Raw genomic sequence first — 18,724 nt, forward strand, 5'->3', positions numbered from 1 at the left:
CACCTTCTCAAGGGCAACTAGGGATGAGCAATAATTGCTGGCCTAGCCAGTGGAGCCCACATCCCCTGAATGAATTTAAAAAAATTTAAAATACCAAAATTGTGGTAAGAGGAGTAGTAGGGCCAATTAAGGACCAAAAAGGGGATTTACAGATGAAGGCAGGGGGCACAGCTGAAGTATTAAATGATTACTTTGCATCTGTCTTTACCAAGGAAGAAGATGCTACCCAGGCCATGGCGAATCAGAAGATAATTCAGACACTAGAAGGGTTTAAAACTGATAAGGAGGAAATATTTGACAAGCTACCTGTATAAAATTGATGAGGCATTAGGACCAGATGAGATACATTCAAGGATACTGAGGGAAGAGAGGGTGGAAATTGTGATGGCACTGGCCATAATTTTTCAGTCTTCCTTAGACTCAGGAGCGGTGCCAGAGGACTTGAGAATTGCAAATATACAGTTTTTTGAGCAAGGCTGTAAAAGATAAGTCAAGCAACTACAGGCCAGTCAGTTTAACCTTGATGGTGGGGAAACTTCTAGAAACAATAATTTGGGGCAAAATTAATAGTAACATGGACAACTGTAGGTTAATTCAGGAAAGCCAGCATGGATTTCTTAAGGAAAAATAATGTTTAGCTAACTTGGAGTTTTTTGAAGAAAGGGTTGATGGGGACATTGCCGTTCATGTGGTGTACATGGATCTCCAAAAGACATTTGATGCAGTACCGCGCAACAGATTTGAGAGATAAGTTATAGCTCATGAACAAAAGGGGCAGTAGCCACATGCATACAAAATTGGTGTTAATAGGTGTTTTCTGGGCTAGAGGAAGGTTTGTACTGGAGTTCCCTAGAGGTAGGTGTTAGGAGCCTTTCGCTTCCTGATGTATATTGATGATTTGGACCTTGGTGCACAGGGAACAATTTCAAAATTTGCAAAGTTTATAAAATGTAATCTATGAAAAGGATAGTGTGGACCTTCAAAGGAACACGGACATGTTGATGGAATGGGCATGCAGATGAAGTGCGGAGAAATGTAAAGTGATGCATTTTGGTAGGAAGAATAGGGAGAGACAGTATAAAATAGGGGGTACAACTCTAAAGCGGGTGCAGGAGCAGAGGGACCTGCGTGTATATGTGCATAAGTCATTGAAGGTGGCAGAACAGGTTGAGAGAGCGGTTAATAAAGCATACAGTATCCCCAGCTTTATCAAATAGGGATATAGAGCACAAGAGCAAGGAGGCAATGTTGAGCTTGTCTAAGGCACTGGTTCAGCCTCAGCTGGAGTATTACATCCGGTTCTGGGCGCCGAACTTTAGGAATGATGTGAAGGCTTTGGAGAGAGTGCAGAAAAAAATTCGCGAGAATGAAGTTCCTCATCCTTGGAACCAGTTATGAAGATAGATTGGAGAAGTTAGGACTGCTTTCCTTTAAGAGAAGGCTGAGAGAAGATTTGATAGAGGTATTCAAAATCATGGGGGGTCTGGAGAGAGGAGATAGGGACAAACTGTTATCACTCATCAAAGGATCAAGAATAAGGGGGCACAGGTTTAAAGTGATTGGCAAAAGGAGGAAAAAAGTGATATGATAAGGAACTTTTTCATGCAGCAGGTGGTAAGGGTCTGCAATGCACTCCTGAGTGTGATGGAAGCAGGTTCAATTGAGGCATTCAAAAAGGAATCCTGTGCAGGGTTACAGGGAGAAGGCAAGAGAATGGTAGTGGGTGAACTGCTCATTTAGAAAGCCGATAGAGATACGATGGTCCAAAATGGCCTCCTCCTGTGCTGTAACAATTTTGTGATTCTGTGATTTGTCTTCAATTCCATGAATTTCAACTTTAACCAAGTCTCTGGAAAGCCATATTAATAACATCCATAGACATTCTCCTGCCCACTACTTAAACCTCTTCAAAAAATTCGATCAGGTCCATTAGACCTGACCTACTCAAGGTGTTAAGTCACTCCATTCTTAATTATAGACTATGGCAATTTACTAACAGATATTGGGATAACCAGTCCATAATTCCCTGTGTCCTCTTCTCACCTTCCTTAAAGTGCACCAACATGCACAATTTTCCAATCTAAAGTAACAGTTCCCAAGTTGAGAGAACTTCAGAAACTTATAATTAGGGCAATGTTCTAACCTAGTTCCTTTAAAGCACAGTGATAGAAATTACCCGGTCCCATAATTTGTCTCTTTCATTGTTTCTTCATTACTATTACTTTGCTTCTGTTAACTTTGGTCACTCATTTGTCCTTGTTCCATTATTAGTTTTCTTAGAATATCTGGTATGCTGCTGTCAGAGATCCTCTGGTCCTCCACAGGGTGCACTGTTGATAATGTATATTCCAATCAATCCAACATTGAAATTAATACAATGGTGCGAACTGACTGTACTTTTCCATTAGTTCTGCACTAAAGTCAGCTGAAAAAGTTAGGGCTGGTGTTATGACTGAGCAGTTGGTAAAGCCGAGTTATTTAAAAATTCCAGAGGGAAACTTTAAAACTTTAAACAACTGTCATAACCTATAATTTTAAGTGTTATGTTTGAGACGCAACTCTAAATTCAGGAATCAGACCACTAGTTCGAAAGGTTTTATATTAAGCGAAATTAAACATTTTATTAATTTTCACAAGTTAAATATATACACATGGCTACAAATTACTACGATCATAACTTTTAACAAATTCCCAAACTAATCTCTATTAAGGCGACAGCAACCCATAGGCTTAACCAGACACCAGGCAAAAAATTTTCATCTTACAAATTCAAAATGGAGGTTCCTTTCACTTTGGTCCCTTGCAGACACCGTGGTAGGCTTACAGGCTTTTATCTTACATTGCCTCTGCCCTACACACACAAAACTGAAGTTATACCTAACACCGCTCATTGAATGTAAAGTCTCATTGTATCACCAGCCTCTAACAATAAAACCCCTTTCATAGTACCAATTTTATTAATAATATAAACATATTGTTTGGTATCTGCTAAATAGGTGTCAGTTTTCACCCCACTTCTTGAATGCTCTATTCAAAAAACGCAAGCACACTCTACCTCCTTACATCTCAAATCTAGCACCCAGACTAGCTGGCTTTAATCCAATTAAGACACACGCACAGACTAAACCTCTATTTGAAAAGAAAAATATTTTCCAGTAATATTGTATACATTATAATTACATTATATACATATATCATTACTAGCTTCATGACAGCTGGGTTATTCAGGGGTGAGGAGGATCAGCCACGCCAGTTCAGCCTTTGACAAACTACAGCAGCAAGTACTTAACAATAAAGATTTCTGGAAGTCAAAGTCCGAGTATACAGAGCAAGTGTCACCATCAAACTCCTGTACTGCAGAGAGGTCTGGGCTGTGCATCAGTTACACAAGACTGCTAGAGAAATTGCATCAGCAATGCCTTCGCCGCATCCTTTGGATTCAATGGGAGGAGCGAACAAACGCCAGTGCCCTTCTGGAAGCCAGCTCCACAAGCATTCAGGTAAAACTGCAAAATCAACTTCAATAGACTGGACACAGTGTCCAGATGTTAGCAAAGTGTCTAACCACCAGGTCCTATTTTCCCAACTCTCCAAAGAGCCAACATTCCAGGAGAGGAGAAAGAAAATGCTTCATAGACACTCTGGAGCTCATCTTGAAGCACGGCAACATTCTCATTAATGACTGGGAGGAGCATTAATTAAAAAATGACGACCCCTTGTCCATCAAGCTGCATCACACTTTGAGTCACAATGTCCTAAAGATAAGACAGAGCAGCGACAGAGAAGGCAAAGAAGAAAATCCTGCATTCCAGACCCCACTATCTTGTGGTTGTGCTGGTGATAAAGGAGGTTACAATAGTGATGTAGCTATTGAAAGAGAGTCTTTCTCTAACAGAACATTCCCTAATAACTAAAATAAAAGCAAAATACTGCAGATGCTGGAAATCTAGAACAAAAACAAAAATACCTGGAAAACCTCAGCAGGTCTGACAGCATCTGCAGAGAGAGATACAGTTGACGTTTCGAGTCCGTTGACCCTTCATCAGAACTAGGACATATAGAAATGAGATGAAACATAAGCTGGTAGAAGGGAGTGTATCAGGAGAGCTCGATAGGGGGCCAGTGATAGGTGGAGGCCAAGAAGAGACTGCCAAAGATGTCATAGACAAAAGGACAAAAGGATGTTGACGGTGGTGATATTATCTAAAGGATGTGCTATTGGGGACATTAAGGGAAGCAAGCTAGTGGCAGATGGCCCTAGTGCACGCAGAGTCGCAAGGTCAGTTAAGGCCAACAAAAAAGGCAATTAAGTTGGATTTTACATTGCTCGTGCGATTTCACACTCATCGCATGGGCAAAACAGGCAGGTGAGCAGCCGACATTTTGCAAAACCTCATCTAAGGGCGAGATAAAAGGGGTTAGCAGCATTGCCAGTGTGAGGAGTGAGGTGTTCTGGGGATAGGTTGCTGCTGGTTGCTTATTGGTACTTGGCAGCTTCATTTCAGGACTTATTAGTGCCTCCAAGGCCCCTGGCATGTGGACCCTTCCAGGTATCAGACAGCATTACCATACCTGGTAATGGGGATTGTGGTCTCTGCTGGTGGCACCTCCTCTGAGGAAGAAGGGAGAATCAGAAGAGGAGCACGGTAAGGAGAACACTGAGGGCATGGAGGCAGACCTTGGTAACCTCCTGGGAAGCAGGGACGCCTTGATCCAACACTCCTTCAGTTAGGCTGCCAGAGAACCGCTCCAACCTCATGCCAGGGCTGCTGCCTCCATCCCGGATGTCTGAAATAACCCTTTTATTTGAAAGTCCACTCAATGCCTGTGCAATAAAGTATCAAGCCACTCAGGTCCAGCATTACGTACTGGCGTACCCTGCACCAGAAAAGCAAAAGGTGACGTATACTTAGGCCATCAGAAAAAAAGCAAATTTAATGTTATTGGCACATTAAATGCATAATAACATTACGATCACTGGTTTAATGTCCACACCACCAGACAGACATAAATGAACAGAAAATCACCCGTGAACTGTCCCTCTTGTGCTCATGGTGCCTTTAACTTATGTTTCCGAGTGCTACATCTTGGTGTCTTCCCCCTTACTGGCACCGGCATTGGAGACAGCCTGCTGACTCTGCTGCTCTTGATGACCTTGGCAGTTGTCCTCTGGCCAGTGGTGCCTGTGCTGGCCCCGCCTAGGAAGGAGCAGCCAGTGCCGCAGCCAGCATCTCCCCAATCATCGCAGCCTCATAAGAATGTCACAGCCACTGACAGAGAGGCGAAGGAGCTGCTGCCGTCATCCAGAGCGCCCTGAGAGGAGCCCGCAAAGATGACAAGCAGGTCATGCGCCGACATGAGGTCGCGCTGGACCTCCCTACTCACCATTGATGGAGAGGCACCTAGCTGGGATACTGGGTGCCTCATCCATCTCCCACATTGGCAGTGACCACCTGAGATCATTGCCTGTATGTGGGCTTGCAGGTCCAAGCACAATCCCAGGAACTCCTGATTCTGTTCCTGGAGCTGTCTCTCAATGAGGGTCTCCACTCAATCAATGGAGGAGGAAATGAACTTGGCCATGAGGGTCAACGTAGTGCTCATGCTCTGCATGGACTCCTCCGCAACGGAGACCATGGCATGCAGACACTCATGGATCTCCGCCAGATCCTCCTGCACATCCCGCTGCCACCTAATGGACGGCTCCAGAGGCTCATCATCAGCCTCCAAACCAGCAACATCCTGGTATCCAGCAGTCCTCCGACTGACAGCACCCTGGGAACTCTTTGCCTCCGCCTGCACCTCAAGCAAAGAGCACTCGCCAATGTGCATAGACATTCCAGCCGCCAATCTAATGCCCGAGGTGCTGGTATCTGCGCTGATGCCTGGTTCAGAGAGCGGGTGTAACGCAGGTGCAAATGAAGCCCCATGGTCCTCCGGTGTCAGGGTCCTTCAGGGTCCAGAGAGCGAGTGCGTGCTGGCGAATTTAAGGGAGAACAAGGACATGTCATTAAAGTCATCATGCTGTCACTCTGCATGCCAGGTGTCTTGGTGAGACAACGGAAATCTGCAGCATGGTGCCATTGTCTTTCAATGATCAACGGGGACTCCAGGTTTGAGACTCCCATCAATGAAGGGATCACACTAGGCTGATTGCACAATCCGAAACTCTCACCTCTGTGCACTGCACCGTTACCTTTGTCTGGCATCCCCACCTCTTCATGCCAGGTTGCACGTGGAGCGTGCTGGCTCTCTAGCTCTAGGGTGTCCTGCTCAAATCTTGTGAGCAGCAGCAGGATGGGCAGGCCTCCGCCTGTATGTGACCTCTCCAATTGGTTATGGTTCTGGCTCATCTTCTGCTGAAACGACAGAAGGGCATTGGTTAGTCCACTCTCTACCTGCAGCCCCACTGCAGCCTGGCCAACCCCAGCTGAGAAACAACTTGCAGGGCACATCTGAGTCACGGCCCTCGAGCCACAAGGCACAGCCCAAGCAGACAAGGTTCAACTCCTTGGCCAGCTCCAGCGTCATTGACAGTTGGCACTCAGACTCTAGCATCCCCAAGGTCATGGTGGGGGTGGCCGCACCTGAACACTTCTGATCCACAATGACCAATGCCAACACGGTACTCAGCCTTCCTGAGCGAAGCAGGTCACTGAACCTCTTCTGGCAAGCACCCATGTGCATCACACCACATCATGGCTGCTAACCTGCACTGCATCCTCCTCCCGTGCCCTCTGAGGTGCAGTGACCTTCTCCTCCCATCTTTGGGGAAAAGGGTGTCCTCCTCCAGGCAGACTGTGAGGCGCTCATCCGAAAAGCAGGGGGCCCCAAGTGCCCGCCCGGCCTGCCATCTTGCCTGGAGTCTCCAGCCACATTCAACTCCATCACGTTAGGTAACAAGAGACAGAAGAGGCGTTCTTCCATTGCAGCCTTCCAAGGGCAGCCTGGGCCGTTTTTAAACTGGTCACCGGGTCACCAATGGACCCGGCAGCCGACAGGCCCCCCCCCAGCGCTTCCCAACCAGTGGGGAGCCATGTTTCACGCTGGGCGGGCCTTAATTGGCCCACCAGCATGAAATCACCGTCGGGGGCCATTCGCAGGCATTCAAATAGCTAGAGAACATAGACCAGAAACTACAGAACCATTAGTCATATTTGCAGTTTGTGCGCAATAATGGAGTAAATGTGAAGATATCTGTAATTTTGTTAAGATTAGTCAAGATGCAGCAGAGTAGTAACTAAGAGTAGTTCCAACTATTCGTCAAATCTATCTCTTTTCTAGCTTTGTGGCCCAAGTCTTGGATAGCTTACACCTGAATCTCTCCTCACTCTGTATCTTAAGGAGTCCCAGCCTAAACAAATTGACAAATTAGTGGGCCTCAGGGGCCAACTTTCAAGAACCTCCCCATTCTTCAGAGTTTTTTTGTTCAAAACTCACTGTGGCTTCATTAGGCACATAAAACCCAAAACAATATTAAACCACATTTGCCTAATCCCTTCCAACCACCCAGCCCCAAGAAGATAAGCCCTAAAGGCCTGACCCCTCAATACTGGACTACCTGGTGCTGAGCTGTTTTATTGTGGGGCCCCTGCAACCAGATCAATGCACTGACCACATCAACTATTGTGCCATTTCCCTGCCCCAACTTTCTCATAACCTTTTCTGCTCTGATAGGCGCAACACTTGTTAAACTCAAAGAGGCCAATTCCTCCCCACATTGAGTCTTTTCATTCTTAGGTCCTAATTCTCAGCCAGTTATTCCCCACCTCTTGTGCTCCACTCCATCTTCCCACTCTTTATGTTTCCAACCCCAATGATCAACTCCCATTAACTGTAACCCCTCCCCCTCTCAAATTGAGCAGATTGGGACCCTGTAGTTGGATTTCAGACAGCCACTCCTTCCATACTGAAGACATTTTCAGCTATAGGCCCTGATCATCAGTCATCCTTTCCTTCTGCCCCACCCCTCTTACTCCTGTGGCACCCAATTGTTCTCTAACCCCTCGTTTCATTTACCTTCCTGTCCTCTAATTCCATCTCACCTAAAAGCAATACATGTTCTCAACTCCCCTGTGCAATGTTCCAAGAGATTGATGAGGAATAATATAAATTGAAAACTGATACAAAATAAAGGAGATTGTATAACATTAAAATGGCAACTGAATTACAGCTGTGCACAATGATCCAAACTCGCCCTCTACCTCCACCTCACCTGTACACTAACACAAGGTCTCCATTCTGTTTCTAAGAGACCACTCACTTACACAGTTGCAATATTCCATCCCCAAAACGAAAAATTCCAAACAATTTAAAAAATAGAATTTTACTTATTCACTCACCTATGTCATGAGCCTTATTTTGACATTTACAACAGCTTGCATTTATATAGTGCCTTTTATTTTTTTATTCCATCGTGGGAGGTAGTGTCACTAGTAAGGACAGCATTTATTCCCCATTCCTAATTGGAAAAGGGACTGGCAAACTGCCTTTTTGAACCATTGCAGTCCATATAATATAGGTACACCCAGAGTGCTGTTGGGGAGTGAGTTGCAGGATTTTGACACAGCAACAGTGAAGGAATGGCAATGTAGTTCCAAGCCAGGATAGTGCGCGACTTGGAGATGAACTTGCAGATGGTGGTAGTGCGTCATGTGCCTGCTCCCCTTGTGCTTCTAGGTGGTAGAGATCACTGGTTTGGAAGGTGCTGCCAAAGGAGTGTTGGTAAGTTTCTACAGCACATTCTGTAGATGGTACACACTGCAGCCAGTGTGTCAGCGATGGAGCAAGAGAATATTTAAAGTCGTGGATGGGGTGCCAATCTAGCAAGCAGCTTTGTCCTAGATGGTGTTGAGCTTGTGCTTTCTAGTTGGTGGAAAAACTTTGGGGAGTCAGGAGGTGAATTACTCAGCGCAGAATTCTCACACTCTGACCTACTCTTGCAGCCACATTATTAATATGGCTGGTCCAGTTCAGTTTCTGATCAATGGTAATTCCCCCCACCTCCACCCCAGAATGGAATGTTGATGGTGGAAGGGTTCAGTGAGGTAATGCCACTGGATGCAAAGAGATGATTAGATTCCCTCTTGTTGAGAGATTCTCTTTCATTGCCTGACACAAGTATTACTTGCCACTTATCAGCCCAGGCCAGGTCTTGCTACAAGTGGCCAATGACTGTTTCAGTATCTGAGCAGTTGCAAATAGAACTTAACAGTGTGCAATCAGTAAATGCCCCACCCCTCATCTTATGATGGAGTGAGGTCATTGATGAAGCAGTTGAAGATGGTTGGACTGAGAACATGACCCTGAGGAACTCCTGCAATTATGTCCTGCAGCTGAGAAGATTGGCCTTCAAAAACCACAACCACCTTCCTTTTTAGTAGATATGACTCCAACCAGTAGAGATTTTCCCCCTCCCCTCTAGCCCCCTCCAACATCCCAGTGACTTCTATTTTACTACAGCTCCTTGATGTTACGCTCAGTCAAATGCTGCCTTGGTGTCGAGGGCATTCACTTTCACCTCACCTCTGGAATTCAGCTATTTTGCACACGTTTAAACTAAGGCCATGATGGGGTCTGGAATCAAGTGGTCCTGGCAGAAACCAAACTGAGCATAGCTGAGCAAGTGCTGCTTGATAGCACAGATGATAACACCTTCCAATACTTTGCTGATGATTGAGAGTAGACTAATGGGGTGTTAATTGGCTGGATTGGATTTGTTCCGCTTTTTTAGACTGAATATATCTGGGCAATTTTCCATATTGTCGAGCAGGTGCCAGTGTTGTAGCTGTACAGAAAGTTTGGTTAGGAGCGCAGTTAGTTCTGACCCACAAGTCATCAGCACCACAGCTGTGATGTTGCCAGGGCCCATAGTCTTTGCTGTAGCCAATGCACTCAGCCGCTTCTTGGTATCACATGAATTTAATGTAGGAAGCGCACCACAGCATTTCACTGGAACATCATCATACAAAAGATTTCACACTGAACCAAGGGAGGAGATATTAGGAAGGTGCCCAAAAGCTGAGTCAGGAAAGACAGAGGGCACAAGTTGGGGAGGGAGAGTCAGAGGCATAGACAGAGTGACAAGACATACTTGCATGATTATAGCACCTGTCACATCCTTGCTGCATCCTCAAGAGTTCTGCAGCCAATCAAGTACTCTTGAAGTGAACTGTAATCACTGTTGTAAGGTGCAAGTACACTTAGAGATATAACAGCATATCCTGACTCAAATAACCAACGCTATGCGAGATCTATTACAAGTACACAAATGCTTTCTAACTCACTCAGATGCAATTTCTTCAAATGTACATAAGATAATTTTCACTAGAACTACCTTCTCGTATAATGACAGCAGTTCTAAAGGAAACATTTTTACTCCAAGTGCCAGACATAACAACAGTAATTTACATTGTCATTAACCAGTTTATTGCACTAAGTTCTTCCTGCCATAAACAAGGCACATGCCAACATAATGTAAAAGTCTAAAACACCCTTATCCTATGCATATTTCTTATCACTAGGGCAGTGACAGCAACACTTCTAACAAAGAATCATACTCAGAATATGCATTTTGCTATATAAAATGATGGCTTAACATGGCAAAATGTTTAAGCAATTCTCTCGACTAAAAGCACAGACAGCTTCAGTATCACCGTCTTGTGTCTTCTGTTGCTCATCATCCTGTAGACATGATCACCCATGCAGGTTTACAATAAATCTTATTTCTGATTTCTAAAAGACCATTTCAGCTTGAAGATTAAAAAAATACAAATTGCAATGATGGAATGTGCTGTAACATAATTTCTGGGCTATTTTCTGCCAATTTAATCTTGATGCACTTGATTTATACCCAGACTTTATTGTTCTGCTGCATGCAAGGAAGATTCCAGATGACACTTCACAAGTTGTAGTTATCAATTGAAATTTCAAACATTCCACACAAAAAACATTAACTTATCTGTTCTCTCCAGAGGAGCTGACTGATGTGGTGCTCATTTCCAGCATTTTCTGTTTTTGTTTCAGATATTCATCATCTGTAGTATTATCCATTTTTACTTCATGAAATTATACTTTAGCTGCAGACTTAACAAATTTCCTCCCTTTATTTTTTATTTCCAAAAACTCAATGATAACCCCACCTGATTTTCATCCTGCACAACCCGAAACTGCTCTTTCCAAATGGTCATCTTAGCCACCTCATCTTTCCGTAGTGCTCGTTCCTTCTTCAACTCTGGACTCCAGAAAGTTTTGATGCTGTTCATTGAGGAGCTGAGCTTGCTCTCCTTCACATCGACCTCTTTACGAAGCAGATCGTTCTCACGGAGGACCTCCTTCAACTGTGACTGCAGATCCATAATGGTATTATCCCTAGCTTGCCGCAACGAGTGTGGTACAGTAGATGCTAGGCTCACTGTTGGCAGGTGATGTTCTCCAAAAGCTATAGTATCACTGGCCACACCAGTTGTGGCAATATTAGGGCTACTCCCCATGGTGGTCATCCTAACACCAAAAGGTAACCGTCCAGAAGCTCTACCCAATGTCATTGTTGTTTTCGGGGAATCTGTACCAACATGGTCATGGTCACTTAGGTACATGGGGCCAGATGTAGCATATGCAGCATTCAATGACTGGATGTTTTCCATAGACAGGGTTTTCCCACCACCACCGGTGTTGGTACTAGAACTGCCCCCAGTGCTGTTTGTTCGACGGTGACCCAGGCGGGGTGACCGTGGCAATCTCGGCGAGCGTCCAGGACTCTGGTTACTTTGCTCTACTTTACCCACTGACCGGGAACTTCCATGCATGTTGAACAGAATTCAGCCAAATGTGTATTTCTGAAATGAAACAAAACAAAAAAATCCCTTTTGTTGGCTTTATGTTTGCAAGTTTGTCAGGTTCAGCACATTTTATTTACACTTGATGCCACATCCATGTCTGGTCATTGAAGTCTCATCTGTCAAAATAGAAACAAAAAACAATTAATACAACATTCATACAATTTCTCAGCTTTTAAGCCTATAAAAAAGGAAATAAATGAAGCAAAAGGATGCATTTTCTTCCCTGCGAGCACCCATTATGCACATGTTCAATTTTGTTCATAAAACAAAGATAGCAAGAAAATCCACCTCCTAACTCTCTCAATGCTGCAGGTGATGCACTTAAATTTTCCAATGAAAATAACCAATTCTAGAAAATATAAGAGGAAAATGTAAACCAATTATGTCTCAAAAACCTAATTAAAACATTGAGTTTTATTTTGGACATAATTTCAATAAATAAAATTGAACAAAAGTATTGAAGATTGACATTTGACAAAAGTGATTAAATGCATCAACTGAATTGGCTTGTGTGTTTTCATTACCTCCATTACAGTTTTTGTTTCAAGACTTCAGCCTGTATGAAAGGCCAAGACTTCAATTATGTATTTTTCTCTCCCGGAAGAACTGGAGGGAGTGAGCAAAATTTGTACACTGTGGGAATGTGCAGTTACAGAATTTCCTAGTACAAATCAGTAGGTTTCTGTAAACTCAAGGAGGAAAGATCAGGTCTCATAAGAATCTGAGTTTCTTTGCTTTTCCAAAAGGCATCAAAACAAGATTGAATTCTCAAAACTTTATTGCTAGCAAATTTCACGTTAAAAATATTAACAATGGGTCTTTTTAATTTATGAACTATTCAAAGTTTACCTCAGGCAAGACCTGTGGTACCTTTTCTGAGAACACAAAGTGATATTGTTTCTTAAGCGTCAGCCATGACTCAATTGGCAGCACTCTCACCTTTGAAGCACAAGGTTCCAGGTTCAAGCCCCACTCCAGGGCTTGAGCACCAAAATCCAGTTCAGTACTGAAGGAGCACTCCACTGTCAGAAGTGCTGTCTTTCAGATGACCCCATTTGCCTGCTTGGATGAATGGAAAAGTTCCTCTGGTGCTATTTCAAAGAGGAGCAGGGGAGTTATACTGTGTCTTGGCTAATATTTATCCCACAATCAATATCTCAAAAACAGATCTGAGGGTTATCACTGTTGCTGTTTGTTGGAGTTTGCTGCATCCAAATTGGTTGTTGTGTTTTCTACATTACAAAAGTGACTACACTTCCAAAGTACTTTATTGCCCATAAAGTGTTCTGAGACATCCAGTGGTAGTGAAGAAAGTTACGTAAATGCAATTTTTTCTTTTTGGTGAGAATAAATTTTCACAGAAGAATCAATTTAAAGAGGATTTCAGTTTGTTTTTCCAAATGATTCAAACCCAGCAGAAAGAAAGATCTGAATTGTTCAATTTCTCCTGAATGATCTCATCTGTGACCAGAGCAAGCTACTTTCCTCTCCATCACAGCTCAAAACTCAGATTTTAAAAATTCCTAGGACATGTTGCGAAAATGTCTAATTTCATTATTCATATGTTTTAGGAGTAGAACTTTTAGTAGGGATTAAAGTTTTTAAAATGCAAGATAATGGAATCACCTGGTTTGGGAAGTTGGTTAACAGACGTGAAGTAATTGCCATGAAAAGGGTGGTGTGGGTCAAGGTCAGGGTTACAAGTGGGAAACATTAAACAATGAATGGCCCCTTTCTGAGTCTTGGTGGAGACAAGATGTGCAGAATTGGCTTCATAAGGGGTTTAAATTAGTCACATGGTTTCCCAGAACAAGGGAAGGTTTGGGAATGGGTGTTAATGAGTTTGAATCTCTGTCTGGGACATCCCAGGTATGCCATGTTGCTTTGGCAATACGTTATACAGGGAGTACCTTTTTGTTTTGGGTTTATATGTGTATTTTCTCACACAAACTATTAACTATTAACTGCTCCCGAACCAACTATGAAACAAGTAGTTTATGCCTGGAGCTAGAACAACTTGGAAACAGGCAGAGGGAGAGAATCTTCCAGAAGCTGTAGACCAGAAGCAAAGGACTATAAGGAATCAGGAGTAGTTCTGAATTGGAGTCACTAAGCAAGAGTGCAGTGAGGCTCATCCTGGAGCTAGAATGTCCACAATAGTGAGGTGCTTAAGGAGAGTTGAAGGGTCGCCTAGCCAAATGCTCGGGTTTTTTATTCATTAATGAGATGTGAGCGTTGCTGGCTAGGCCAGCATTTATTGCCCTTGAGAAGGTGATGGTGAGCTGCCTTCTTGAACCACTGCAGTCCCAGTGATGTAGGTACACCAACAGTGCTGTTAGGTAGGGAATTCCAGGATTTTGACTCAGCGACAGTGAAGGAACTGCAATATTTTCCAAGTCAGGATGGTGAGTGGCTTGGAGGGGAGCTTCCAGGTGGTTGTGTTCCCATGTGTCTGCTGCCCTTGTCCTTCTAGATGGTAGCGGTTGGGAATCTTTTAGATGTTACACACTGCTGCCATTGTGCATCGGTGATGGAGGGAGTGAATATTTGTGGATTGGGTGCCATTGGTAGATGGGAGTTGAAAGGAAAACTGAATTTGTTTCAAATTACAAAACAGAAGGATGGACAGTTTGGAAAATATAAAATACAAGTTAAAACAAAAGGTGAGAATGAGAAAGATAGAATAAAAGTGGAGCTAAAATGTTTAATTTCAGATTATATTCTGTGTTTTGGTGTTGATAGTAATAAACCCATTCTTGATGTCCGAGTAGCTTTATGACTCAAATCATTTTCCATACCACAGTGCAGGAGTTAACATTTGCAAGAACAGTTGGTATGGGGGCGAGAGAAATATGCTATATTTTATATTGAGATGTTTGCTTTGTTGAAGGTAATGCCGTATGTATAAAAGCATGTCATAATTAAATCATACAAATAGCCTGCATTAACTCATACCACAGGTGGTGTGGGGGAAGAGAAACCAAAATATAAAACCCAAAAAAGATCAAAAGATCAATATAAAGTGCTAAGCATGACCATCTTCAACAAGAAAAGGTCTAACCTCCTCCTCCCCTTGACATTCAATGGGAATGGCATTCCCACTGCTGAATTCCCCCATCAATATCTTGGCGGTCACCATTAACCAGAAACTGAACTGGATGAGCCACATAAACCCTGTGGCTACAAGGGCAGGTGAGGTAGAGGCTGAGTATTCTGCAATGAGTAATGCGCCCACAGGCTGACCACCATCTATGAGGCACAAGTAACAAGTGTGATGGAATACTCTTCACTTGCTGAGATGAGTGCAGCTCCATCACAAGAAGCGAACACCATCCAGGACAAAGCCTGATTGGCCCCTCATCCACCACCCTAAATATTCACTCCCTCCATCATCAGTGCAACATATCTGCAGTGTGTACCATCTACAAGATGCACACTAGCAACTGGCCATGGTTTCAGCAGCAGCTCCCCCACACCCCAAAACCTCTACCACCTAGAAGAACAAGGGCAATGGCACATGGGAACCCCACAACCTTCAAATTCCCCAAGTCACACACCATCCTGACTTCGAAGTGTATCACCAATGCTGGGTCAAAATCCTGGAACCTAACAGTACTGTGGGAACACCTTCACCACACAGACCGCATGGTTCAAGAAGGCAGCTCACCACCATCTTCTCAAAGACAATTAGGAATAGGCAATAAGTGCTCACATCTGTGAATGAATAAAAGACTACAGAAGCCTCTTACGCCATTTATCCAAACATTTCTGTTTAAATTTGACAGCCATTGTACTGACAATGCCAATGGGATTGAGATGAGAGCCTGGAAGAATTTCCTTTTAAAATAAGCTGTGCCACTAGGAGTGCATATGAACTGATGCGTCCCTTATTAATCTAATTTTTCAAAACATCTCATCCCATCAAAAAAAATACAAGATTTCTTCATTCTCAGAAAAAATTATACAGTCTGTGGGATTTCAGCTTGACGCCAAGCATCAACTCTCATTACTTCTAATGGATCAGCAAATAGAAGAGTTTTTCAATAAAATAAATCAATTCTCCTACTGTGACCAGATAAGGCAGCAATAGTATTCTTTAAAAGCACCATCGCAACAGAAAATGTTTGCCAAATATTTTTACTCAACAAGTACTGATTTGAGAAAGTGATTCACATCAGAACACATTATTGTGCAAGAGACATCACAGTGGTGAAAATGACATGCCAGTGTTCTTGTTCCCCCGCTATCAACAGTACATTATCAATATTATTATTTTTCCTAGAATTTTGATTTTAAATCTTACATTATTAGTTTTGTCAACAGAAATACATTATTCTTACTCCTTTAAAGATGAAACAACTATGAATAAATTTAAATCTACGGGAGATTTGATAAAATATGAATAGAAAGACTTTGTACAGTCCTCACTCCAAGTGGTACGGTACCCTGCACATACTGTTGGAATTTGCTAACACTAAGTAGGCCCACGCTAAACAGAAATAAAATAATGATAATGTTTAAGAAAATTTCACCTAAAAAATCCAAACTTCGCTATGTCCCTCTCATTTTCATCTCCAACATGTCAAGAAATGAGACTTGGCTTTTAAAATCAAAAAATCATACCGCAACACCTTCATAATTGGCAAGAACCTGAGGGGATCAAAAGAAAGGAATGTGTTTTGTGTGGAAGCCAGTGTATCATTTGAAGATTGAAATCAACTCTTAGTGGCACAGCTTATTTGAAAAGGATAAGGGAATTCTGCCAGGCTCTCATCCCATTGGCACTGTCAGTGCAATGGCTGTAAAATTTAAATAGAAATGTTTAGATAAATGGTGTAACAGACTTCAGCGGTTTTATATATGTTTGGCAAATGTTTATTCATTCTGGCATCTCTAATAGTGGGAAGACATTTTATCAAGGAATACACCCTAGCAATGGTACTGCTAGCTTTTTTTTTGCTTTTATGTATTAAACAGAGTGTTCAACTAGCCACTTAATTATGTTGCTAAGTAGTTATTTTCTGTAAAACTGTAGAACCATAGGAGTACATGGGAGAATAGAGTACAGAGCAAAGAAGTAATGCTGAATCTATATCAATCTTTGATTAACCCAGTTAAAATATTGTGTCTAGATTCACTAAGATGATACGAGGGATAAGAGGCTTTAGTTGTGAGGAAAGACTTAAGAAATTACAGTTCCCTTCATTAGATTAGAGAAAGTTATCAGATCAGCTAGAGGTGTTCAAAATTATGAACTGTTTCAATTATGTAAAAACAGAAACACCACTTCCACCAGTTTGAGTCAGCAAGTTGAAAGCATTAAGAATGAAAGGAAAGTTCAGGAGAATTTTTCTTTCAAAACAGGAGAGCATGAAACACCCACCGGCAACCACAGTAGGAGCATAACAGTTTTATAAAAGTGGGTAAGTATTTGTAAAAGGAAAGTTGTTTAAAAATATATGGGAAAAGATGGGAGAGAGACCGCAAGGTTCTTATGCAAATTGATAAATGGAGTGACAAGATATTGGAGGTGTTGGCAGGCTTAAAAGTGGACAAATCTCCAGGTCCGGATGATTTGTGTCCCAGACTGCTGAGGGAGGCAAGGGAGGAGATCGCAGGGGCCCTGACCCAAATTTTTAATTCCTCTCTGGCCACGGGGGAGATGCCAGAGGACTGGAGAACAGCTAATGTAGTTCCTCTATTTAAGAAAGGTTGTAGTGATAAGCCAGGGAACTACAGGCCAGTGAGGCTCACGTCAGTGGTAGGGAAACTATTGGAGAAATTTCTGAAGGAGAGTATCTATCTATATATCACTTGGAGAGGCAAGATTTGATTAGGGATAATCAGCATGGCTTTGTCAGAGGGGGGTCATGCCTAACAAATTTAAATTTTTTGAGGAGGTGACCAGGTGTGTAGATGAGGGTAGTGCAGTTGATGTAATTTATATGGATTTCATCTAAGCCTTTGACAAGGTCCCACATGGGACACTTATAAAGAAGGCAATGCACATGGGATACAGGGTAATTTGATAAAGTGGATTCAAAATTGGCTTAGTTGTAGAAGACAGAGGGTGATGACAGAAGGATACTTTAGTGACTGGAAGCCAGTGTCCAGTGGCATACCACAGGGATCTGTGCTGGGTCTCCTATTATTTGTCATTTATATAAACGACATAGATGACTATGCGGGGGGTAAGATTAGTAAGTTTGCGGATGACACAAAGATTGGCCGGGTAGTTAATAATGAAGTTGAGCGTCTTGGGCTACAGGAAGATATAGACGGGATGGTCAAATGGGCAGATAAATGGCAGATGGAATGTAACCCTGAAAAGTGTGAGGTGATACACTTTGGAAGGAGTAATTTGACAAGGAAGGATTCAATAAACCGCATGACACTAGGAAGTTCTGAGGAACAGAGGTACCTTGTCGTGTGTGTCCATAGATCTCTGAAGGTGGAGGGGCATGTTAGTGGGCTGGTGAAAAAGACATATGGGAGACTTGTTTTTATCAATCGAGGCATAGATTACAAAAGTAGGGAGGTCAGGTTGGAGTTGTATAGAACCTTAGTGAGGCCACAGCTGGAGTACTGTGTGCAGTTCTGGTCGCCACATTATAGGAAGGATATGATTGCACTGGAGGGGGCGCAGAGGAGATTCACCAGGATGTTGCCTGGGGTGAAACATTTAGTTATGAAGAGAGGTTGGATAGACTTGGGTTGTTTTCGATGGAGCAGCGAAGACTGAGGGGCGACCTGATCCAGGTGTACAAGATTATGAGGGGCATGGACAGGGTGGATAGGGAGCAGCTGACCCTTAGTTGAAGGGTCAGCCACGAGGAGACATAAGTTCAAGGTGGGGGGGCAGGAGGTTTAAGGGGGATGTAAGG

At 43.0% G+C, this 18,724-nt stretch overlaps 1 protein-coding gene across 8 annotated transcripts in view; it reads right to left on the reverse strand.

The window, feature by feature from the left end:
- erc1b (ELKS/RAB6-interacting/CAST family member 1b) overlaps positions 1–18,724 on the reverse strand; it is a 1,197,549-nt gene that overhangs the window by 1,170,085 nt on the left and 8,740 nt on the right. For all 8 annotated transcript variants that reach the window (XM_078568271.1, XM_078568270.1, XM_078568269.1 and 5 more), the window contains exon 2: positions 11,142–11,956. In XM_078568271.1, coding sequence (XP_078424397.1) covers positions 11,142–11,807 — 666 coding nt within the window. In that variant the 5' untranslated portion in view covers positions 11,808–11,956. The remainder of the gene's footprint in view (positions 1–11,141; positions 11,957–18,724) is intronic.

Source organism: Cetorhinus maximus, chromosome 22 (genome assembly GCF_964194155.1).
Source record: "Cetorhinus maximus chromosome 22, sCetMax3.hap1.1, whole genome shotgun sequence".
In the NCBI taxonomy this organism is placed as follows: domain Eukaryota; kingdom Metazoa; phylum Chordata; class Chondrichthyes; order Lamniformes; family Cetorhinidae; genus Cetorhinus; species Cetorhinus maximus.